This window comes from Falco biarmicus, chromosome 9, assembly GCF_023638135.1.
Source record: "Falco biarmicus isolate bFalBia1 chromosome 9, bFalBia1.pri, whole genome shotgun sequence".
Taxonomy (NCBI): domain Eukaryota; kingdom Metazoa; phylum Chordata; class Aves; order Falconiformes; family Falconidae; genus Falco; species Falco biarmicus.
The window spans coordinates 43,247,914-43,273,053 of NC_079296.1; the positions used below are offsets into that span (position 1 = coordinate 43,247,914).

The 25,140-nt window shown below is 45.8% G+C and overlaps 1 protein-coding gene and 1 long non-coding RNA gene across 2 annotated transcripts; both read left to right on the forward strand.

The window, feature by feature from the left end:
• Nucleotides 1-4: 4 nt before the first annotated feature.
• Nucleotides 5-6,234, forward strand: LOC130154591 (uncharacterized). The gene is made up of 3 exons (XR_008823793.1): nucleotides 5-173; nucleotides 621-686; nucleotides 6,136-6,234. It is a non-coding gene; the product is annotated as an uncharacterized LOC130154591 (long non-coding RNA).
• Nucleotides 6,235-7,334: 1,100 nt separating this feature from the next.
• On the forward strand, nucleotides 7,335-24,127 carry SNCG (synuclein gamma). The gene is made up of 5 exons (XM_056352819.1): nucleotides 7,335-7,673; nucleotides 12,729-12,770; nucleotides 13,558-13,685; nucleotides 22,473-22,559; nucleotides 23,714-24,127. The coding sequence occupies exons 1-5, from the start codon at nucleotides 7,553-7,555 to the stop codon at nucleotides 23,732-23,734; spliced, it is 399 nt and encodes a 132-aa protein (XP_056208794.1). The 5' UTR covers nucleotides 7,335-7,552; the 3' UTR covers nucleotides 23,735-24,127.
• The last annotated feature ends 1,013 nt before the right edge of the window (nucleotides 24,128-25,140 follow it).

Below are 25,140 nucleotides of genomic sequence, written 5' to 3' on the forward strand. Positions count from 1 at the left end.
GCTTAAAGGAAAGGAAGAGAAAAGAAAGGAAAGAAAATACTGAGTGGTGTAACAGACTTTCGTTATGGTGCCAAAAAATGTCACAGACCTGCTTGCTCCAATGTCTGCATGTGGGTATTTTTTCTGCAATTTAAAGGCTGAAATACCGTGGCTTTAGCAGCAGAATACTCATGGTATGTACAACAAATTATGGGCATTAAGGGATTCGGAGTAAATGCACAGCAAAAAAGAGCTTACAAACATCCATTTTTGTGTGGCTTTTGCAAAGTAGCTCTGTGAATCGTACTCTGTTGCCATCATGGAAGATTCTCATGAAGTGGTCCTTCTGAGAATTCAGGATTATTGAACATTTTTAAGAATTTCCATTTGGGTTCTCATCTCTGGATCTTACATAATTTTTTTGTATATTTTTAATTAGCATTACAAAAAAACATTTGCCAAGAGCTGCTGTAAAAAGCTACATCACCAAATCCTAATAATAATGAAGAAAAAGGCTGTGGAAGTAGGATGTAGTTTTCTTACTGGTTTTGCTTTACTTGATGGTGCTGCTTTTAGACTTGATGGTGCTTCTTTTAGTTTTGTTGCTATCATAAACTTTTTCTTTCCTTACTGTCTTGCAGGGTGATGAGCTCTCTGGCATTTTTGAGAAGAAAACGAAGGAGAATTATGCCCCGCTGACAAAACAGGTGGGAATGTTGGTGCAGACCTGCTAGATTATGTCCGTTTGAATGATGAGATGCACATCCTGAAGTTCAGTGCATTAAATGTAAAGCTTTTCTGGAGTCATTCCAGTGCCAGCTGAAAAATAGAGGGTAGGATTTTGGAAGGCCTTGTTATTAAAGGCTGTGAATTTGCATCTCATTATCACTGGTTGGATCTGCACCCCTCTCCTTTTGACTGCCCCTCGTTTATGCTTACTGGAAGAACCTAGAAAGATGCAGAAATGCACTTACTGACCTGTGACAGACACCACTGTGTAAGAGCAATTAAGTGCTAGGGCAGCAACAGTGGCACATGGAGCAAGGTGGAGAGAGATTTTGATAATTATAAGGGCAAAACCTGCTCTTGCTGTTGTAGTCACTTCTCCAGGGAGATGAAATCATAAGTTCTGGACTGAAGACTGAAAGAAGTAGGCAATTTCCCTCTGTTCCTTCCTGCTGCTTTTATTTCAGAATTGCATGCATCCTGCTATAATACATGTTAACGTGTGAATATTTTATGTGCCATGTTTCACATACAAATGTGCCTTTCTTACAAGTAACTGGATGTGACCTAAGCATTATGTTTGTTTATTTAATAAGACTAATTATCAGGAAGGAACTGAAACAAACACAAGACAAAACAAACAGGCTTATAAACTGAACTGCTGTGTGATCGTGGCTTGCAGAAAAGTGATTTTATGCTACAGATACTGAAGTTGTCCCACTTGTGACCTCCTTCCAAACCCTTTGGACTTGCCTTCCCACATATACCTTTCCACTCAGTCTTAACTCATCTGTTTAATCTTTATTCTTTGTGATACTTCCCAAGTGGTGGGGCAATGTTTCTCTGCCATCCTCCTGGCTCAGAACATCTGCTGCTCCTTCAGGTGCGAGAACCATTCTCTGTGCCTTTGTAATGACGCTGCCCACAATTGCAGCAGTTGGGAGGCACAGATTGCTCAGCCATCTGCAAGTTAATAATTTACCATGACTTTTTGGTAGCAGTTATGAAAGATGTTAAAATCTAGAGCATGCCGGCAACTGATGTCTCTTTCCTTGTGATGGGGATAGCATAGGATGCTGCCATGAACACGTGGAAGGTATGAATTATTCAAAGGACTTGACTTACTAAACGCTAGTTAAGGTTTCTGTCTAATAGCGGTTCTGATTTGAGGTCTCTGAATAACATTCAGGTTATACGGTTGGTTCATAACATTAGATTTATTGGCAAACTGAGCTGTAAGTTTTCTTGCTCTAACATCTGTAGAGGAACAGGTGTGAAGAGTGTACCTGTTTAGGAACAAGATACACCACAACTTTCCCTCTCTTTTTTTGAGCTAACTCCTCAGCCTGGAACCAAGGAAAACAGATGTGCAAGGTCATTTGCTGTAACGATTTGCTCATTGCTTTCTGAGGTCAGTCTCTTCTAGGAGGTACCTTCTAGGTGAGAAAGGCAGCTGTGCACCAACTAATATTAATAGATACCTGTTCTCTTTTCAGTTGCCTGGTTTAGGCTTGGTGTACTTTATGCAGCTGGCTACCACTGTCAGAATGGAAGGAATGGGTGAGTAAATCAAATTTAAAACATAGCTTGGAAAATGATTTGGAAATAAGTGTTATTCCAAAAGTATACTTGAAACCCTATCGGTAAGTGATGTGACAGTAACAGTGTGGAGATGTTTGGAGCCGCCCGGTTACTTCTCAGAAGCTTCTAGCAGTTCTCAGAACAGCTAGCCAAAAAAATGCAGCTCGCTCACTCTATATTTTGGCAACTAAATTGGACAGGTGATAGATATTGTTCCTCCAGTCTTGGATCCCAGTCTAATGGCTTTTTTTGCCTGTGCCTTTATTTATGAAAATACTTTTTCCCCGATTATTTTTGAGGAATACTTCTTCAAACTACTCAAACTAGTCTTCAGACTTCAAACTAGTCTTGAAAGAGTTGAATTTGCAAGTTATACCACATTCACGGTATGCCCCAGGATCTTGCAGGTAACTTTCAGGGCTACTCTTGCCTTGTCTGGTAATTATAACCATTTCCATCAAACACAGCTCTTAACCCCTTCCAGTGTTGCCCGCTCTGAGAATTCAATGTCCCGTTTGTCATTCCATATCGAAGCTGTCAGATGCCAGTACTGGATAAGCTGTGTAAGATGTCAGATCTCATCTTGGCCCCTTTCTGTTTGTTTGGAGTCAGAGCCCTGCACCTATGGTTGGATAGGAGGTGGGTGACCACACAGTAAACAGTGCCAAACGATACATTTGATAAATGGCTTATATGTACTTGGAAAGCAAACATGCTGGCTAGCCCAGTCAGTGGCTCTCTGGAGAAAGAACCTGTAGAAATTAAATTTTCAGTTATTAGATTTGTGTTTTCTTGTTTGTTCTTTTTATCTTCCCTGATTCACTGCCTACTCCACAATGCTCTTAATTATAGACTTAAATTCAGAATCCGTGCTTTTAAAAGAAAAAAAAAATAAAGCCAAAAACCTTGGAAAAATATTTGAAAGGCCAAGAAACGATTACGTTATTTTCCTAAGCATGGGTTGCTTTAGATTCATATATCCCAGCTCAAAATCTCTGAAGCGGACTAACTGAAAGGATTTTTTTATCTGGGAAGATGAATAGGACAGTTTTGTTAATAGCTGCGCAGCAAGGGGATAGCTTCTCATTAGGCGCTGGGTTTTAGATCTGGAAAACGCTGTCTCATTCCCTCCCTGCTGTCGATACGCGCACGTGGGTGTGCAGCAGCTCCAGGGAAAGGGAGCACGGGGGGGAGTGTCGGGAGGGGGGCTGCTGAGCTGGGAGGCAGTTCCTTTCAGTGCTCTGTCCTGCAGAGGAAGAAGATGAATTCTTGTTGACAAAGCTTTTGAGCAAACTAACAGAAATAATCAATGATATTAAAAGGCAGAGATCAGTCACGAAAGACCGCTGTACTGGCAGTGCTCTGCTCGCTGTACATGTGCCTTAAAAACGGCTCGTCCATCAGCCTTCAAGCTATTCATTCCCTGGCAGAGGAAATTAGTCATTAACTATGCAAACGTACATGCAGGGATTCAAATCCTAAACTGTTTGCCAAGAGGATGTCAGACAACTGCTTATTTTCGTTAAGGCATGAAAATGAATGATCTGAGACAGTTCTCCCTTCTGTGTTTTGAAGTTTTCATAAATGGAGAGAGAGAGGGGCAGGAGGATTTCTGTTTATATAGAACATGGTTTGATCCTGTTAATGTTAATATTATTCTCCATACAAAAACTTCCTGAACAAAGGATATTTACCAGCCACAAAAGCAGTCTGTCTTTCCTTGCCTTGCCTGTCTTTCAAACAACGTCATACACTGTTTAAATACTTCAGTAGAATATGACCAAATCCCACTCCTTTCATCCAGCGAGATGCCTTTGTCAGCTGTTAGTCTCCAGCGTAAGTTCCTCATTAAAGGACAAGGTTAAGGTTTTGTGTGCGGAGCAACTTGCAACTGGGAAAATTAAAGAGGAGAGAGACACGAATTAAGTAAAATCCTGTTTTAATCTGTTGCAGACGCAAAGAAAAGACAGTAGAAGACGGGGAATCTTGATTTCTGCTTTGCACGTGTTTCTTTCCCTTGTGTCTGTGCTTTGGGAATAGGTAGACTGGAGTTACACGTGTCACGCCCCTATTCCAGAACTACTGGCAGATGTTGTACAGGTCTGCTTCCAGGTATGAGCCACCAACACCCAGAGGGAGGTGTAGGCTCGTGGAAGGTTGGGAACTGCACCTTGCAGAGACCCTCAAGAAACTACAGTGTTATGCAGCGAGAACTCAATGGGCAAGTCTGAGCAGCCAGAGTTCAGACTTCAGATGAACAACAGCTGGGTAAATTTGTCATTGCACAAGGCAAGACAAGGCTTTCACTTCGTGTTATGCAGATCAGCTAAATGTTTGTGAGATACGAATTTCTTGACAAAGTGATAGGAATTAAACTCAATAGAAGAAAAATAGGATCTTGATTTAACTGACTTCTCCCCAGTGTCCCAAGGCGGAGAACAGAGAAAAGGAGGTTGCTGCCAGGTGAGATAGGAACTTGGCTTCTCTGAATTGCCTGCTGGAGAAGCTTCTCTTCAGCTGCTGATAATGTTAGCAAAATCTTAAAGCCAGGGTTGCTTACATTAGCTCCTGTTGTTAGGTTCGCCTGAGGCAGGGCTGGCAACAAATCAGGGCTGAACCTTCTGCTTAGAACAGAAAAGGGGTACTGCAGTCACCGTGGGGTGGCAAACGTTCAGCAGCCGTTATTGATGCTTGCCCTATATAGATCACCTACAACACAGTCTTGAGTCCAGAGCTTTCCTAAAAGGGTTTCAAGGTAAAACAATGTCTGTGCAAACTGCCTGCTGCCTTGGGAGGGATCCAGCGGCATTTAAATACCTCTTGTGAGCTCTTTCTGAAGGTCATCGAGAGAGGAGAAGGCAGGAAAGGAGTATCCCACTGGAGTGCTGGTTAATTCAATTCGGTGATGAATCACGTTTCGTATTCCAGGATGGCTTAATGTTTCATGTATTTGTTACCTTTTATAGCAATGCAAAATATGTAGAATTCAATTGTAAAAATCACAATGACAGAACAATAACTTAACAAAATCAAAATACACTTCTCTCTCAGCCTTATCAGCCTAGGCGTTCTCCTGAAAATATCAGTAAAACCCATAACCCTGGGAAACTCTGTGCTCTGCTTAAATGGTCTTTAAAAGCCTAGTGAAAAAGTAAATGGGCCCTGTAGCGATTCCCAAAGATGGTAAATTCCTTCTTACCAAATGCAGTAAAAACAAAACGCCTGCCCTGTGCCTGATGAAATCGATGGGAGTCTTGCAACTGACTCTAAGAGCACCTGGGTTAAACCACTGGTCGTATGGCACAGTAAGATGCAGATATCTTCAATTCAGTAATACCCTGGGAGCAGAAATGAGCACCAGCTGTGCACTTACGGTAGTGGTCAATCAGCCACCTGATGGGAATTTTGAAAGATGGTAAGAAAAACCTTTTTTCACTTTTTGCTGCAACAGTCTAGAACAATGCAAGCTCCTATAATAATTGGCTATGTTGTGATGGCCTTCCTCTGAATCTTGCATTTTTTAAAATTAATTTAAAAGACTGATAAATTTATTAGTCAGAGATTTGGCTCTTCTACATTCAAATGGAAATTTGTACTTCATTTATAAGTAAGGATTTGTTTTTAATAATAATAAGTAATTATTTGTGAGAAAAAAAGATGAAGAAATCTATGCTGTTTCCCAAATCAACCATTTTTCAATTGTCTCAGTATGGAGTAAAAAAAAAAACCACTCCCAAAACCTAAAAAAATATTCTTAGTTCCACAGTAAGCTATGTTTGTGTACATGTCTGCATGTATGTACAGACATACTGGGTTTTATTCAGATTATTTATTTTTTTTTCTGTGTAGGCGTTCCCCATCTGACACTTCCAGGCTGAAAACTTGCGGTAGCAGCAGCTTACGGACCAGTACACTTCATGATGTTACGGTGTGTTACCCTCCCATAATGCAGTTAAACCTCTGCATTTCGTATTTGGTTTGCCTCATAAGGAAAAGCAGCCAGAGCTGGTCAGGGTTTGTGCTCGGAGGCCAATGCTCCATGGCTTCCATAGTCTCAGATATGGCACTGTTAAAAAAAATATATAAATAACCACCTTGTTGCACCAGCAATTGCTTTCACAGGTGCTTGCTCTGAATTTCAGTTTGCTAGCGGGACAACAGCTGGTTTGGGCCACTTGGGATTTATTTCAGAAAAGAATTTATCTTGAGTTTAACTTTAAAGCACATTAGGATATCCAACTGTGATTAATGATCGTATGTTTTTGTAGTTTTTCCTGGCGAGTCCTTGAGGCTGGATGGATCCTCTGTGCAAGCTGTAAGAGTTCTCTGCTGGATGATTTTCTCACCCCACTGTGCTCTGCAGCACAGAGCTCCGACGTGAGTGATGGCGTCAGTGGAAAACGTCAGCTCACCCTGCAGTGGCAGAGCAGAGGTCTGTCTACAGCAACTCGGAGAACTAGGAAGCAGGATTTCCCCCAACAGGCATCTGATTTTTCAGAAATGAGCCATTGCAGTGGGATGTGCAGCCGTGCAAAACCCGTGTTTTATACTGAACGCCTTCAGACTTGACAAACATGGCAAGTGGGACTTCTAGCTCCCTTCACTTGAGCACCAAGCCTTAGCTGGTTCCCTTTTTCTCTTGGTATTTACTAGAAATAATGTCCTCGTTACTGTTTTGTGCAAAGTGGGTTCTGGTAACTGCCAGACGAAGAAACCTGACCCTGTTTGCTAGAAACACTACCAGCTTTATGTGCCCCCCCCCCCCCCCCCCCGGGAACCCTGGAGAGCTTGTGTTTGCCTCCTGCTGCACCCCCGGGGAGATGCCCTTTCAGGATCTCAGCTCCTCAGATAAAAAGTCTCCCTCTTCACATGAAAGCATCCTTGAGTGAGAGCATTGCAGCACATCTTAAAAGCTTTATCTGTCTGGAAATTTTCCAGACAGTCCCTTACCTACTGATGCCATCGTCCTCTCCCCCCTCCCTTCTTAAATCTTCCCGAGCAGATCCATATCATTAATATTTCAGTATCAGCTGTTCACAGGCATTGGCTACACTGCAGCACACTTCATCAATAAGAGCCGGCAAGAGCTGCGAGGTTTGCCACACTGCCTTCGTCCAGCGGAGAAGTAAGAGGAAAGGCAGAGACCGGCAGAGAAACAGAGTATCTGCCGAGGGTGAGGCTGCATATTGCAGTCCCAGTCTTGAGGTGCTTTCTGCTGCTGTCCCTCACTCACATCACCCAGGTATTACCCTAGCAAGCAACAAGAATGGATGTCTTTAAGAAAGGTTTCTCCATTGCTAAAGAAGGTGTGGTGGCTGCTGCAGAAAAGACCAAGCAGGGGGTGACGGAGGCTGCAGAGAAGACTAAAGAAGGGGTGATGTATGTAGGTAAGAGAGAACAATTTTCAATCTACATTTGAGCACAGACTGCCGCATAGACTGTCTCTGGGAAAGTCTGGGGAAATTATATTGTGGCTAAAGCTTGGGAGTGAACATCAGGAGGTCTGGATAACATCCTCAGCTCTGTCACAGAGTGGCCATGTAAGCCTGGGGTGCCACATCCTGCCCGTGCCTCAGTTTCCCCGGCTGTAAATTATACATAGACTCAAGATACTGCCTGAGGGGAGGCAGGACTAATGCAATGTTAAGGAGCAGGTGCCCAGGTGGAAGGTTTCTGTTCTGACTGCTCACTGATTGCAGGGGGAGTCAGTCATGCTCCAAGCATCTGAGCACTGCTGGTCTCCGCCTCACCTCTACACTGAGACACGCTGAGGAGGTCCCCGAGAGAAGCTAGCAGCATTATTAACTGGGGGTTGCAGGATGCATCTGTTTCCCCCACAAACGTACCATTTTATCCTGAAATCCTCTCTTGTTTACCGACCTGTTTCGTTCCCTATGCATGCGTTAATCTTGCTTTACAAGAGACGCTCGGATTCATTTTCCCTAAAGGATAGGATCTGGAAAACAGCACGTCTGATGTCCTGCCTGGAGACCTCGCGCAGTTAATGTGCTGTTTCAGAAACCTTCCCTTTGAAGGTCACCCTTGAAACCCGCTATCTCCACTATCTAGCACATGCAATTATATGGCTGGATGGTCGGCTATTCCAGATACTATAAAACCTACAAAGTCTTAGGTTCCCAAGACTGATAACCTTGCTGCTGATTACTGTACTTCACGCAGCTTTTTATGTCTGCTAGATGTGGGAGAGGGTTTTTTTTTAGCAGGAAAGTTTACATGCAGGCTCTTCCTGTTATCGTGCTGCACCATCCACAGCTGTATGTAGCTGCTATATTTAAAACAGCTCTGTTGACAATAGCTACAGCTACGTACTTGTACATCATAAATGAAATACAGATTTTACATGTAACAGGTCTGGTAAGGTCTTCATCCCAAATTTTTAAATACTCAGCTCTTGGCATGCTGTAAATGAACAGATGTAACAGTTCACATTTCAATTTGAAGCTGACTCCCAAGAAAAAAGGTAAACAGCATCCCTGTAAATAATTAAACTAAGTACAGTAATTGAAACACCAGTCTGCAAAACGTCACATGTAGGTGTCAAATTGTGGCATTGCTACTGCTCCAGCTGCTGCCTAGTCTGAGTGATGTCAGAAAGGGTTATTCCAAATTTTATACATAAGTCCTAACATCTCTGTTCAGTCATGTTGTATGTCTCCATACTGTGACCTGGCTTTCATTTTTGCATAGCCATGAGGTGCAGTCTGCTTATGAGATTCTAACCTCTTCAACGAAGTTTTCTAAAAGCTTTCTTAAAACGTAAATCTCTCAATGAGGATCAAATAAGGATCAAGGGAAAGGTTAAGTGCTTTCTCCTTTTTTTTTTTTTTTTTTTTTTCCCCAATTTGTTTGTTTGTTTTGGATTATTGGTATACCGCCAATTCCTGCCCAGTCATGCACTGGATAGTACTCTGCCTTGGGGCTGATTCAGTTCCTGTTGCATACTGGGGACTGCTCAGCCTTTCAGGCAAAATTCAGTCTTGCACAGGCAGGAAAAGTAAAGGCCAGATGCTGATTAGCTCAGGGAATCGTTTCCTAAATAAGCAGAGAAGGTGGAGGCCAGGTATATCGATTAAAACTGGAATGATTAGTCTGTTGTTTGTGCTGCCGTTTCTCTGTGCCACATGAAGGGTTAATCAGAGAACTGAACTGTTCCTTTCCTGCTCCTTCCTTTCCAGAAGGAAGCAGCTTGGTCTAGAGCGTTATGTGACGCAACCTGAATGTTTGGCTGCTGTTATAGGAGAAAATAATACTTGTATAAAAGCTTGAGGGTCTTTTCAGAACATCAGGAAAGGGAGGAAAAAAAACCCAAAACCTGGGATGGATGAAGTGGATCCCTGACACTTATTCAGGTTTGCGTTAACTCCTTGCTGACTCTCCAAGGAGGATTCCAGATGTCTGGTAACCACCACATCTGGTGAGTCACTTGCTGCAGCCCCAGGAGAAAAAAATAATGCTTGTTCAGAGGCATCTGCCTGGAGCAGTGTCATCGGGGCACTGCGGCCACCTCGTCCCTCCCCTCTGAGCCATGCAGGTTTAGTTCCCACAACCTGTGCCAGAGCTGGAGATGCCTCCCTCCTGTGCTAACACTGCAATGCGGTTCACAGCTGGGCTGGTTACAGATGCTGCTGTCGCCGGGGCAGTCGTGAGCCTGGGATGCTCCTGCCCTGCCACGTGGCTTGCTGAACGGGTAGGGCAGAGAAGAGGGTGCACGAAAAGAGAGGGAGAAATCCCGTAGCACGGGCCACCTTTGCAGTTAGCAAAATCACAGTCTGCTCTCCGAATGGTAACAGTCTCGGGGTGTACCAAAGTGGGAGTGCATCCTTGCACAGTTAATGTATATCCAGCGGTTGATTCAATGGGCTGTCTTTTTTTATTTGGTTTGAACAGGGGGATGACTGATGCTGAAGTTTGTTAACAAAGTTAATGCAAAGCTGCATCTGAGTATTGAGTATAAGGTAATTAGTACTGCTTAATACTGTAGTTCAGGAAGCCTCAACAAAGAACGCACTTCTAGTTTTCCAGAACAGCTTTTGACTACACATGTCGCCCCAAGGAAGGGACTCCAGCACGAACTCCTGCAGGACTTGCAGCACACCATAATATCCTTTTCTACTCTAAACCTTTTCCCACTGCGCGGCTCTCCACCACCTTGGTCACACCCTTGTGACACCAAAGCTGTTTCAGATGACTTGCAGCACTCTGGAGAGGCAGGATGCGTGCACTTTTAATTCTGTGTACACAAGCTGCATGCTGGCAAGGACTAATGAGTGAAATGAGATTGAGCATCAGGTGATTGCTTTCTGATTCAACAGATGTGGGTTGCTGGCAAGGGTACCAGCCGGCCGGAAGGTCAGGTTTCATGTGGTGCATAATGGATGCTGAGCCTGAGTCATTGGGTGTGGCCGGGAGGCTGGGTTCGGAAGATGAGGCAAGCTCTCCCCAGGCTGCAGCGGTGGCACTTCCCAATGCCGTTGCTTCTGTCGTGGATTCGAGTGGGTTTTTTGTCTGCCCGTATCCCTCCTTTCTGGAATGGTTTTCCATCAGAAAAGATGGTACCCACCTGCACCCCTCCCCCTGCAAAAGAACTGAGCCAGAATAGTCATCTTAAAGCAAAAGTCTGGTAAAAAAAATACACAGAAGTACAGTTCTTGTCCCACTAAGCACACTCACTGCAAAACTAAAAACGTATGCGAGGCTAGTACAGCAAAATACAGACTTTGTTTACCTAACAACTGCTCTTTGACCAAAAAACTGCAAAGGGCTGAGCATCTGCACCTGATGTGACAAAATCTTGCATGTCAAATCAGTATTGTGGCAGTCTTTTACTGGCATGGCACTGGGAGTGAAGCTGGAGCAGGAGGGCGTCTGAATTGAACTGTGTGCGTTTGGCTCATTCAGGAGCTCACGCTCATGGCTTGAGACTTGCATCTGCTCTGCTCTCTGCTGTGCTTCTGTACACATTTCTGTATGACGGGCATCATTATTAAATCCAGGCTACAGCAGTGCATGCGTATCGTGCACCATTAGGAACTGCAGTTTAAAGCAGTAACAAGTGGAAAGCATGAAGACTTCAGTTTTAACACAGTTCAGGAGGGTGGAGTGAAATGTTAAGGGCATATTGTAGTAGAACAGCTTTGCTTTGCCCCAGGCAACAATTGCAACCACCAAAATAAATCAACAATTGAGAATTACATTCAATAATACATGACATGTATCAGGCAGAACAGTGCTGGGCTGGATCTGTTGCTATCAGGGTGCTGCACCTGTTTTGCTTTTCAGGCTGTTTAATGAGTGGTTGGTAGCTGATTGCTCCCACCACACCCATGGATGCTGTAGTACCTCTGGAGTAAAAGATCTGTCTGGTGCTCTATTTCTGTCATTTTGACAGCTGGCCATAAAAAATCCTTTTCTTTTATCAGTCTGGGAAACCTGAAAAGAGCCTGTATAGATGCAGATGATGTACAAAATACAGTAGTGGGACCAGTGGCACCTTCTGGGTTGCGTTTATTTAACTCCCAACAGAGATTAATTTGTTCCTTTATTTTTGTAGTGTGGAAAAGCGTCTAGTTATGTGGGGCTGCCCACCTACTGTATGATTTAATGTACGTGCTGCAGTATGCAAATAGAAGGGATGTATAGAAAGTCACTTCAGGCTTGGAGGAAAACCGCAGAGATTAATTATTCCTTAAGGGCTATTTGCGTTGCAAACTGAATGCCCTCACATCCTGTTAGCCTAGAGAACAGCAAGATAAATTACAATGTAAGCATACATATGGTGTGCTTTCATAACGTGCGATAAAAACATCTGCATTCTGTGTATCACTGCAAGCAGGCTGAGGCACTGAAACTGGAATCTAGTAAGCAGGTATGTAGCAAGTGGATGGTGGTTCTATAAATTCAGCCTCAGGTTTCTCCAGAGTCTTTATTACAGGTACAGAATGAGCTTTAAATGACCATTGCAGCCAAGTAACCTGCCAAAATGCAGGGGAGAGTCACAGATGCGACTCCTTGTCTTGAAAGACTGAAGTAGGTGAGATTTTATGAGATGACTTAATATACATTCATTTTAAAAATCAGCTGCTTTACCTCCACTCAACTGTTCATTTTGGAAATATTTCAGGGTCAATTTTTTGTACTTCAGCATGGTATAATCAAGATTTTTTAGATCTAGGCACCTCCAGACACTTTGCAGCTGAAGTTATCCAACTCCCGACACAAAGGTACTCGTTGGCTTTATTGGGGAAAGAAGCTGGTCCCTTCTTTGGGCTCTACAAATGGCTCATGTCTTAGCAGGAAGGTGCTGGCAGCACCACGGCTCCTTGCTGCACCTTGTAAGAGCAGAAAGCTGTCCTTGTCCATGTCCAGAAACCAAGGGGTTCTTTGCCCTGTCGCACTGATGGACCTTGTGTTTCCTTTCACAGGTACCAAAACCAAGGAAGGCGTAGTGCAAAGTGTGACCTCAGGTAAGAGCACAGCCCTGAGAGAGATGTGGAAATCTGTGATGTGCTGCTGGCCCTCTTGATAAGGCGATCGCTCCTGCCAAATGGAACGTCAGTGGGGGACACCGCTGAGCTGCGTGACCTTCCATTTGATGAATGGAGGAGGCTTGCCAGGAGTGGTGGGTCAGGGTCTGGTATTGGCAGTGCACATGGGTGGGAGAAAATATTGGTCGAGCAGGTCAGAAATACCTAGCAAACGTTACTTGGCAGACTCAGATGGTTCACTGCAATTTAGATGTTTGACAATGTCGGGAGTTCTGCCCAGCATGCGGAGATTTATTACAGAACATCCTGTCGAGCCAAAGCTGTGGTCTTTTGGGAGACTCCTGTGCAGAGATGAATGGATCCTTGCCCTGGAGAATTTCATGATGATTACTTTTTGGGTTTTCTGCCCAGGTGTATTAAGTCAAACAGAAGGTACCCAGAGAGAGGTCATGCGTGCCTGCAATGCAAAATGCCTTATTTGCACGATTGTCTCTTAGTATCTTACAGTGAATTTTTCATTCTCCAGTTGCCTGCAAAGACTGACAGGCTGCAGTGCTGCTCTCCGGGCAGCATTTTGAGTCAGACAAAACCCTCACAAACATGATTTAAATTCAGATGCGATCGCTTATAAAAAATCCAAATAGGGACTGTAGGCAGGGCCGATTTCCTCTCTTACCTCGGTGCAATCGTTCTGTTGTCCCTGTGAACATGACTGCCTTTTGCCAGTGCCTAGCTTGTTGACTTTCTGCTTTTGTTGAAACCCCAGTTGCTGAGAAGACCAAAGAGCAGGCCAACGTGGTGGGAGAAGCTGTTGTAGCCAGCGTGAACACAGTGGCAAACAAGACTGTAGAAGGAGCAGAGACCATTGTGGCCACTACAGGAGTCGTAAAAAAGGTATGTGTGTTTCTTTGGTGATGTGCGGGGCAGAAGAATTGTCTTTGGATTACACTTAAAATGCTTGCAAACATTTACAGTCGATAGTTTTTCGTATTCAGTGAGAGGTTTTCAGCAATACCTGCTTTTGTATAATGCTGAATATTATTGTATGATGGCTAATACAAATTATTGTGTGATGGCTAATACAACTGCAGAACTGTTTAGTTTGGAAGGGACTACTCCAGATCATCTAGTCCAGCCTCCTTGGCATCACTGAGAGCAGGTTGCCCGCTACGGTGTCCAGCTGGGTGTTGCGTATCTCCATGGAGGGAGACTCCATGATATCCACGGGTAGCCTGTGCCGGTGTCTGACCATTCTCACAGGAAAGGAAAAAAGTGTTTTCTCGTGTTCAGACAGACACGTTAAGCAATTTGTGCCCATCGCCTCTTGTCCCATCAGCGGGCACTGCTGCCAAGAGCCTGACTCCCTGTTTTCTTGTGAATGTGGAAAGCGTTTTTCCCAGGGACTTGAGCAGAAATGCGGGCAGGCGGCAGCGAGCACCTGGCCGGAGCGGGAGCTGTGGGGTGGCGGGCGTGAAGGTGTGGGAGCTCGGTGGGTGCGGGAGCTGTGGGGTGGCGGGCGTGAAGGTGTGGGAGCTCGGTGGGAGCGGGAGCTGTGGGGTGGCGGGCGTGAAGGTATGGGAGCTCGGTGGGAGCGGGAGCTGTGGGGTGGCGGGCGTGAAGGTGTGTGAGCTCGGTGGGAGCGGGAGCTGTGGGGTGGCGGGCGCGAAGGTGTGGGAGCTCGGTGGGAGCGGGAGCTGTGGGGTGGCGGGCGCGAAGGTGTGGGAGCTCGGTGGGAGCGGGAGCTGTGGGGTGGCGGGCGTGAAGGTGTGGGAGCTCGGTGGGAGCGGGAGCTGTGGGGTGGCGGGCGTGAAGGTGTGGGAGCTCGGTGGGAGCGGGAGCTGTGGGGTGGCGGGCGTGAAGGTGTGGGAGCTCGGTGGGAGCGGGAGCTGTGGGGTGGCGGGCGTGAAGGTGTGGGAGCTCGGTGGGAGCGGGAGCTGTGGGGTGGCGGGCGTGAAGGTGTGTGAGCTCGGTGGGTGCGGGAGCTGTGGGGTGGCGGGCGTGAAGGTGTGGGAGCTCGGTGGGAGCGGGAGCTGTGGGGTGGCGGGCGTGAAGGTGTGGGAGCTCGGTGGGAGCGGGAGCTGTGGGGTGGCGGGCGTGAAGGTGTGGGAGCTCGGTGGGAGCGGGAGCTGTGGGGTGGCGGGCGTGAAGGTGTGGGAGCTCGGTGGGAGCGGGAGCTGTGGGGTGGCGGGCGTGAAGGTGTGGGAGCTCGGTGGGAGCGGGAGCTGTGGGGTGGCGGGCGCGAAGGTGTGGGAGCTCGGTGGGAGCGTGGGCCCCCGGCAGCCCCGCGGGCGGCAGAGGGCAGCAGCAGCTCAGGCAAAGCCGGTCCCGGCGGGGAGCCCGACCCTCCCGCTCTGCCCGCTGCTGATTTTGACAGCCACCAAGCGCTTGTTGATAAAGGCCTCGTGACCCAAATTGTCCGCGGATTAAGCCAGATTCGGACAAGGCATCTTCTGTCCTCCAGCCTGATTTGACAAACCGTGTTGCTTCAAATTGAGGGGATTAAGGGGCATGTGAAGGATCAGAACAACTCCCTAGATGAAGGCAAAGCTGATAATTAGGAAAGGTGCTTTCACTGAGTGGTAACGAACAGCAAGCGATTGTACGGGACGTTGGGATAATATTTGGCAGCTCTTTGGTAAGCCTGGCTGCGTTTCCCCTCTTCAGAGAGCTGTGGGCCGTGGCATTGATAGCGACATGAGTTAGATGAGTCACAGCAAACCCAAACCCAGAATCAAAGCAAAGCGAGGCCAAAATTGTTTTAATTGTTCAGATGGCTGGCCGATGAACTTCCTGACCTGCACGTAAACACATTGTGATGTGAAACAAAACTTCTACATGCCATATAAATCCTGAGAGAATAGCCTAACAAAAGAGGAGAACACCAGCTACAAGTGACGCAAAATGTCCTCCTGAAAGCATGTGAAAAGGGCAGATACAGAATTTCTGCTAAGCTCTTGGGATAAGATTAATCTCTATTCCCACAGGACACGGCAGTTCGGCTGCAGGAGTGCAAACAGTGATTCCTAACTCCATGGGGCATGGGGTAGTTGACCCGGGAGAGCTAGGAATTTGCTGATGGTAGGAATCCATCTTGCAGATACCAAACTGTCTCTCCGTCTGGCAAGGACTGAGCAGCAGCAATCCTCTTCCCCTTTCATCCTAAGTGAGCCCCCCCCCCAAAGACTGATGAGCTACAATTTAAAGGTGATAATTTCAGAGCTCAAACCAGTTAGATGTTTTCCGTTTCCATCCTTGTGCAGGGAGTCCCTTAGAAAATCAGTGATTCCTTCACCCTAGTAATAGTTCTAGGTTATGCAGACTGCAGGCAATGTAAAAAAAGCTGTGGGTTTTCCAGAGGGTTAAAGTATTAAGCTTCTGAACTGTTCTGGCATCTTCTGTTGACGTCTGCCTGCTTGGAGTTAAAATAGGGTTTGATCAAGAAATAAAAAAGGGTAGGCTAAATGAGGGAAATTTCTTTGGATACAGTATCACAGTGTCAGGCTGGATAGCAGATGTGGGCAGCAGAATGAAAGCGGGAGGAGAAAAGCAAGGCAAAAGAAGTCACAGAGGAAAGAGATCTAGACAGAACGCTTCCTTCTGGGAAAGAGAGGGGTCATTACTCCACTGGTTTAGTTCAGCTTGGATTAGCAGTGCGGATCTTGTAGTCATCCTCACTCACCACACTTCAGTTGCATCCGCTAGATACTTTTTGGATAGCAATGACACGGAAGATTGAGCTCCATGTGCACACTGAGTGCATCCCAACTGCTAACGGTTAATGCCACGGAGCCAGAGCTGCTCCAGAGGGAGGGCTCTGACTGGAGTGGAGGGGTTGTGCTGGGCTCTTGGCACCAGCTGTTTTCTCTGCTCCTATTGTGCTGCATAACTTGCTAATGGAAACACAGCCAGAGGCTGCCAAGAGCAGCACCGGGCACTGTACTGCATGCGAGAGACCCACTGGAGATACACTGAGAAGAGTGATAAGGTGTAGCAGTTAGATGTTTAAAAAAATACATACCTACTGTTATAATTTTGCATAATATATGCAATATATATCCTGGAAATATACACAAGTGTTTCAGCCGCTGAAGTCTGAGAGAGCTGTTATATCCAGTCCTCCTCCTTTCTAATCGCAAACAGCATTTGCTAATGTCTTATTTCTGTTTTCAACTATGTCCAGTGTTGTTCCCTGCTGACTTTATGGAAGGGTTGTCCAAAGCCCAGGGGATGTGTGTGAATGCATGGCACTGAGCAGTGCCACGGGCTGACTCAAATCTGGGGAGTCGAGTGGCCTACGAGGCACGTCCCCAGCTGAGCGTTCCCAGTATTAATGTCAATTACGGAGAGCTTGTTGACATTTCATCTGTGCATCTGACAGCGGGGATCAGCGGCAGGCACATACTAGCAAGGAGCAGAGAACTCTAAGGATTCTGGATTAAGTTTTGCTCGGGGCAGCAGCTGCAGGGCGGCTGAGCCCTGCGGGTGTATCAGATGGTGACTTTGGCCATGGGGAAGAACTCAGCCCTTTGTGGAACGTGGCAGGCACTGAAATATGGACACACATGGGGCGGTTGGCAGCCCGCTGCTCCTTGCTTTCCTCGGTGGGAGCATTCGGAGCCAGGCAGAAGAAAATGGGGCTGAAGTAACTCTACCGCGTGGAGGGGTGCCAAGCGCCAGGTGAGAGCAACCTTGAGTAGTGTTGGTGTCATCTAGTAGGGCTTTGGCACTGGCCTGGTCACTGCTAACTGAATACAAGATGGCGTTGACTGATTTGGAGGAGTTTTTAAGGATTAACTAAAAAATACATAACTTAAAAGATTATAAACCCTCCACAATTTTTCTGATACACAAAGGAACAAGACCTATCGGTAATGTGTTTTTTCTGTGGCTGTGCACCCATGCCAGTCCCTGGGGTGAATATTAAGAGATTTCAGTGAGATAACCATCCACTAAATACCCCTGTCTTAGAAGAGGATTAATTCTTCATCTGCATGACACAGCACAAAGTTTGCTGCATTGCAGACACCACGTGGTTGGGAACAAGCACATGTATGTACACACACACACTCTCTCTTTCACAAAATATCCCTCAGGGACTGGAGGTATTTCCCCCGGAGCTGATGCTTCCCTACACCCTCCACCTAGCTCTTCCCTTTAGATCTATTTGCCTTGTCAGTTTTTATATGGTTTAGTTGTCAGTTCATGGCTCTGTCACTTTGAATTGGGTTTGATCCTTTTTATTTTTATTTCACTCCATGAATGATTTGAGCAGTTGTCAGTTACGTGCAACTGCCGGGTGTGTCCGTTGGATCACATCGTTTCTCTCTGCGCTTGATCTGGCGCACGTGTACTGCGCCCGTACCACAGCTTATCGCTTTCGTAACAGCCGCACATTTTGAATGCAAACAGTTGATGTTCGTGGCCTTAATTCTGTTCGCTTAAACCCTGCGACACCACTGATGCTAAGACAGTCACACCAAAGGAATTAGAAGCAGAAACTGATGAGTGACCTCTTTGTTTGAGTTAGTTTGGGCAGGGCAAGTGGCAGTAGAAGAGAGCAACCAAGGGCATCAGAGGCCACCGAGGGCAAAGCTGCTAAGCAGGAGGAGCTGGGACATCAACAGCTGAACTACCTTGCAACTCAGTAGAATAAACAGTCAAAATTCTTCCCCTTTGTATTCAAGCTTCACTGTACTTCACTGATGCAGTGATGCATCCCAGTGGTATCCTCCAGCATCCCATGGAGCAAGGAAGACTGCAAAAGCAGCGTGGAGTGGGGTACTCTGCCTACAGGCACTTTTTCTGTGCTTCCCTCTCAGTCTCCTTAGTGCATCCAGGTGTACATTTTTCAGATGCAGAACAGCTGTGTCAGTGGCACTGGTGAAGCCTTGAAGTCTACAAGACTCGGTGTGCATGTGTGCGCTTCGTGGCTAAAGGTTGTGCCCCAGTAATCCCATCGGATAATAATGTAAACATTATTAAATACATATTATTTGTATAAGCAGCCCCAGGAAACCCTAAGAAAGTCTGTCTGTGAGGTGGATGAAAACAAAGCGACCCCAAGAGTCCACCTGGATTTGTAGGGTAAGGCAGGTATCATGCGCGCCTGCCGGTGGGTCCACTCGCTTTAATCACGGGTTAACCTCTTAGTCAGAGCTGTCAGCATCACTCTGAGCACATTGAGCCCGAAACCCGCCCAGGACAGCCCGTCCATGGGACCTGTCAGGTTGCCTGAGGACTAACAAGGGAGTGGTTCGGGGATGCTGCCAAGCAGCATTGCTTTTGCTCCAGCACCCAAGGTCAAGAGCACTACAGGGGGCTGAACCCTTCTCCGCCTTATGCAATTGATGTCTCATTGCAGGCTGTTAAATTTGTAGCAGATTAGGTTGCCAGAGAACCTCTCCGGTTTCACAGCCTTAAAATAATAATAATAATAATAAAGAAATCTTGCTTGCCAGTGAATTTGTTGAGGTTTTGATAAGTAATGTTCCAGCATCCAATATTTAGATTCTGTATGCTTTCTTTGTTAGATAGGAAAGATAATCTTGATAAGGTTGTTTATCTCGGGATTTTTGGGGGTAGTGGGAAAAAAAAATCACTGGCCTATAACATGATGTGGATAAAAATATAAATTCCTTTTCACATATGGACTCAGCCAGCAGAACATAAAACACAGGCACTGAGCTGAAAAAAGGAATTTCATAGAATCTGTGAAACAGACAAACCTAAAGAATCAGATTGCAATTTTTTTTGCAAAATCTGTGGACTTTAAAAATCTTTTTTTGAAAAAACGTATTAAAATATCTGAAGCCAGAAGCCTATAGTACACTCTGTTTAAGTCCTCTTAACATTGCGCGGGAATATTTTTATAAACGGCACACCCTAATTTGTCAAGATTTTCATTAGTGTTATCTGAACATGTAACTGTGTTTCATAACCTTAGTGAAATACTGAATTTTATATATATATATCCTCTATAGTGTATATGTTCTATATACAAATGTATTTTTATACACAAAAAGATATTTTAAAATTTCTATAGTATTCCCGTAATGAATTCTAAGGTCTTGTGTTTCACTTAACTATTATGTTAAGCTACATTGTTTTTCTCTCTTCTCTATCCAAAAAGATTCAACTTGCCCCCAAAAAAACAGAAGAAAGCAGCCCATAACACACTAAATCAGTTTTTTTCCATTTAAAATACTTTTTTTGGAGAGAGTACATAATCCCTGAGGGGGGAAAAGAGATCTGCTTGCTGTTTAAGAGCAGGAGGAGCGTTGCTAATTACTTCATAGTTGCAACATGCCTTTCCCTTAGAACATTTTATCCCTTTTAATGCAGAGATGAACACAGAACGGAATGGCACAGTTATAGCTGTCCTCCAGAGAAGCTGGATTTCTCACCCTTGTTTCTTTCCCAGCATCATGCCATGAGTCAGTGTTATAGCTGGGGCTGGTACCCAGGAATTTCTGGCTCTTCATCCAAAATGAAGACCCTTATATCGCACGGTCCTCCTGTATATTGGTTTCCCATCTAGTCACCGAAATCCCCAGCCGGCTAACGCCCCGCTGAAGAATGCAACCCTTCCTCAACTCGTGCTCGCTATTCTGGGCAGGGTGGGAAGCGTGTGAGAAAAAGGCTGTGAGGCAACATCCCTAACACAGCCTGACACCTCTTCATCCTGCCATTGTGCTGGTTCCTGAAACACAGTTTAGAAACACTCTCCAGCAACATGGTTGCTTCCCTTTCTAAAAATAGGTGGGAGTCACTTTTATCCTTCTGGAGCAGAGTCCTGGCAGAGAGCATGATTTAAAGCGATACAATAAGCAGCACAATTGCTGAACAGGGATTCTTCAGCCCACCCATCACTCTCGGGTGCTGTGTCCTGAGGAAAGGATCCCCTTTTCCCTGATAGTTCCCATGACATCTACCAGAGCTGAGCTCCCTGGCCGCAGCAAGAATAGGTAGGGGATCATGTCCTGTAGAAAGATGCAGTGCACTGCACTTGTCCTTGTGTTCCTGTGAGGTGTCCCCCAGTTTTCCCAAGGCAACTCAGCGCCTTAGGTTGTTGCCTTTGATTCACCTTCGTGATTTCACGTGGCAGCTGGTAACCCCACTGGCAAAAACCTACGAAGCACCTGCTGTGGCAGCTATTGTCGTTGGCTTGCCTGGCGGGTTTCTTTTCCTTCCACCTAAAAGTCAAAAAACCTGCTTGTAAAGCTTCAGAATACCGTTTGAAGCTATTTACCTGTTTTGACCTAACATGCCTGTTGAGTTATAAAGTATAGTCCTTTTTATATGGCCCTATATGCATGTAGAGTGTTTTAAAGCCTCAGACTCCATCCTGAGGCCAGGTTGCAGTGCTTCTGTCTCCTGGCTCCCCTTCCTGCCAAAAATGGATCTGAAGTCCAATTTCCAGCTTAAATTTCGTGGGATCTACGTTATATCTATGTAACTTTGAAATATGTCTATTTTTTCCGTTTTATTTCACGTCATCTCCTCTTCCCTAATTCAGTCCCAAAAGCAGCAGGTGTGTGCTCCTACTGATGAGAACGGTTGTGACTGGACAGGAAAGTAAGGACATGCCTTAAAGTGAAGAGTGGAGTCCCCCAAAACACATGGAGCATAAAGTTCTGTTTACAGGAGGTTTGACAGGAGCATTTGATTCGCTCTGCGGCAACAGTGGCACCAGGGAAAGCAGTGGCCTCGCGTTTTCAAAATACTGAAATTCAAATTCTACATCTCCCTTCCATGTAAAATTGACTTTCCCTGTAGGTAATATGTGTGTCTCAAGTTCCTTCTGTGATGGCCCTGACTTCATGAGTAAAATTTTGGGAACGGTGCTGGGGATGTGCGCTCAAAGGGAACAGAGCAGCTCTGTAATTTTAGCAAAGTTCGCTGGTGATTTGGGGCTGGACTATAGAGGTCCTGCTATTCCTGCTTCCCCTGGCTCTTTGTGACTGATTCCACAACGGTGTGTTTCTGCTTTCTGTCCACCCCCTGTGCACATCCAGTATGGTCAAGATTTTTGTCTTCACTTCCCATGTGGCCAAATCACATTTAAAGTAATTACCTGGAAATATAATCTTTTCTTTGTTGCATAGAAAGGTCGCTGAAAGATGTCAGCAGGTAGCTGGAAGAACCCAAAGAGCTTATGAAAACGCTTGGACTTCAAACACAAAGAAAAGCTTATCCTTTAATAACGACATTTTATCTGAGGCATGACATTAATGCCACTGCAATACTGCTATATCTGAAATTAGTATTAGTCTATGTGATGAGTATTTAGGGTAGGGAAGATAGTATGGGGAAAGGCTAGGCATAGCCTGTCTTACTCTGGGTACATTTATTTGTTCCTCTCAAATTTGTTCACATGAAGGAGTCAAAGCTGGTCTCAGTGACAGGGAAGAAAACTTCAGAAAAAGGATGGAATCTCTGTATGAAAAAGACCCTAAATGAGACTGTAAGAAATTGAATTGCTATTTCATAGACATTTGCTCTAACAAGCTGCACGCAAAAAAATGGATTTCAGGCAATATCTGCCATCTATTAAACCTGGCATTTTATTTGTGTGTGTAATGCTCAGACTCGCCCTGCGCGGTCTGCTCAGAGAGCCTCGAGATGGAGGCAGTGACCCTGTGCGCAGCGGTAAGGACAAACGTCTCGCTTGTGACTTGGCAGGAGGACCTGGCCATGCCACAGCCGCCCGAGCAGCCGGGGGCGGCGGGAGAGGGGGCCCCAGCAGCCAGCACAGGCGGCGGCGGAGAGGTAAGGCCATGCCGCGGTCCCCGGGCTCTCAGACCATGCAGGGGCTCTTCTGGGTTACTGGTTTTCCCTGGCACCATCTCCTCTTTGTTTTCTGTGGTTATAGATCTGCTGCACGTGGAGCCCATCGCTATTCCCAGTTCCATCACTTCCTTGACAAAAACCTGACCTCATCAGTTCTTGCTTTTGCCTCTTTCTTTTTTGGGACTAAGAATTTGCTGTGAGTGACAGGTGGGACAGGCTGCAAATTGCTGGCTGGTGTTGGGGTATAAACACACAAACGGTAGTTAATGCTTACCTATAGCTTTATCACCACATGGAATAGCTTTCTCCTGGTTGCAGCCATGCTTTAGAAGAGCCTTAGATACTACGTTAGATTTTTCTATAGATTTTTGGCTAACAAGATAGATTTTTCTATATTTAAATTCGTTCTTTTAACTTTTGCTTTATTCTCCCTGCTATCTCCTTTTGAAGCCCTGGGTCAAGTGTCAGCCTCTGGGCCAATTTCAGCTCTTGAACAAGGGATGATGACCTCTTACTGTCCAACACGGGATGTCCAAAAGGATGAACGCTTCTCCCGTGGTATTTCCTTGATGATTTTGGTCCTACGGCCTTTGGCTGCCCGCTCCACAAGCCCCGCAGTACTGCAAGCACCCAAACTCCCCAGTTTTCAGCTTCTCTGAAGCTCAGGCTGTCTTCACGGTGCCCGAAGCTCCCAAAAGTCTCAGCTTGCACCTCCCACCCTCCGCCAGCCATCATCCCCCTGCTGCCAGTCCCCCAAACGAGCCCTGCTGGTCCGACTGACTCCATGGCTGCGCAAGCGCTTGTGTCAAGCTGCGTGGCAGGGTGGCAGGCAGAGCCGGCAGCGGGACATGGGTGGCAGTGGCAGCCCAGCCCCATGTTAGCTCAGCATCCACCCCATGCGAAATCACAACCTAATTTTCCCCAGAGGTCTGAGTTACAGCAGGAGTGTGCCTGGTTCCCAGAAGGAAGGGATAATTAATTTGTTTTCTGCACCACATATGGTCCTTATTGTTCTGTAGCTGCTCATGGGGTTTTATGTGGTGACTACCAGCGCTGATTTTTCTCCTGGTTTTATTTATGTACGTTTTCCACTGGAAATATTTAACTGTTTTCCTGTCTGTGTTTTCTCACAGGGTGAAAATGAAGGCAATTAATCAACTTAGGGGCTTCTAGTTCAAAAGAGAGCATTCCAAGAGCATACATGGAAATATTAGTTGACACTGCAACAGGAAAACCCCGCTCTCCATAGACTAACTACATTCAGCCCTGTAGTCTTTCACTTGCCGCATTAACCAGTCATAAAATATACGTAAGCCAGGCTCCTCTGATTGTAAGCAAGGCGCAGGTGTGTACCGGGGTGCGTGTCTCCCTCCCCACCTCCCTCGCAGCTCCCCGACCCGCTCGCTTTGCGTGTTTTGGTCGGATTCACTGATCTGTCTCTCACATCCATCCGCACTGGCACTTGGGATCTCTAGGTATTGTGGAAATATATATGTTTTGTTTTGTTTTGTTTTTGTTTTTTAACAAATAAAAGTGTTTGAACAAGTTTTTTGTTTTGTCAGTTTTATTTGCACATTTTAGACCTTGATCCTTCCAAACTGATTAACTCTTCCTATAAAAGTGTGGTATTAAAATGCAAGGGCCTTAGATCATGATGTAAAAGATGTGGGATAATGAAAAGTTGTATTTCTGAAGTCAGTAGCATAAGTAGGCCAGCTTTCTGTCTCTCAGGGCTGAAAAAGAGAGATTTCACTTGTTAAATACTCCCCTGTGTTTAAAGGGGGGGTGGGGGGTGGGGTCTGGGGCCGGTGGTGTGGATTTAGAAAAGCCTCCTTTTTTTTCCTAGGAATGTGGAAGTCATGTAGAGCTCGGTTAGCATTTGTTCTTTGCTGTTTATTCTGCTTACGCCAGAGCTTTAAAAGCTCTGTCCTGACATTTGGGTGTAATGAACAGCTAGAAAGGTAATTAAAGAAGCGCGATGGGCACTGACCTGTTGGATCAGAACGGGTGAGAGCAGCGCACACCTTCTGCATTCACAGGCTTAGCGAACGGGAAAATGTAGCTGCAAGCTCGTTGCTGTAGCTAACGAAGGATGAGTTTAAAGCCTGTCAGTCAGTGTGGATCTAAAACCTGGGGTCTTTTATTCACCTGCAGGCAGAGCACCCACGAATCCGTGAGAAGCCAGTGTAAACCATAAAGATTTAAGCTGCTTCAAAATCAGACCATTAATCTCCATTAAGCTGCGTGACTACGGAAGGTATTACAGGAGAGACTTGCTGTAGCATGGAAGGATCTAGCAAGTGTGATATCAGCCTCCCTCGTGCGCTAACCGTGCACATGAAGCATTGCCTTCTAGAGACCACAGGATTTCTATCCAGGTGGATGTTTGATCTCGACAAGGAAGGGGAACAAAAGAGCCCTAGCGGAGATAAGGCCCCTGAAAGGAAGTTATATCCATTATATGCATACCCTTTTCTGATGTCCTGCAAAACATCTGCCAGTTAAACAGAATAACTAAATTTGAGGCCAAGGTAAGAAGGCATGAAGGGCCGTGATACTC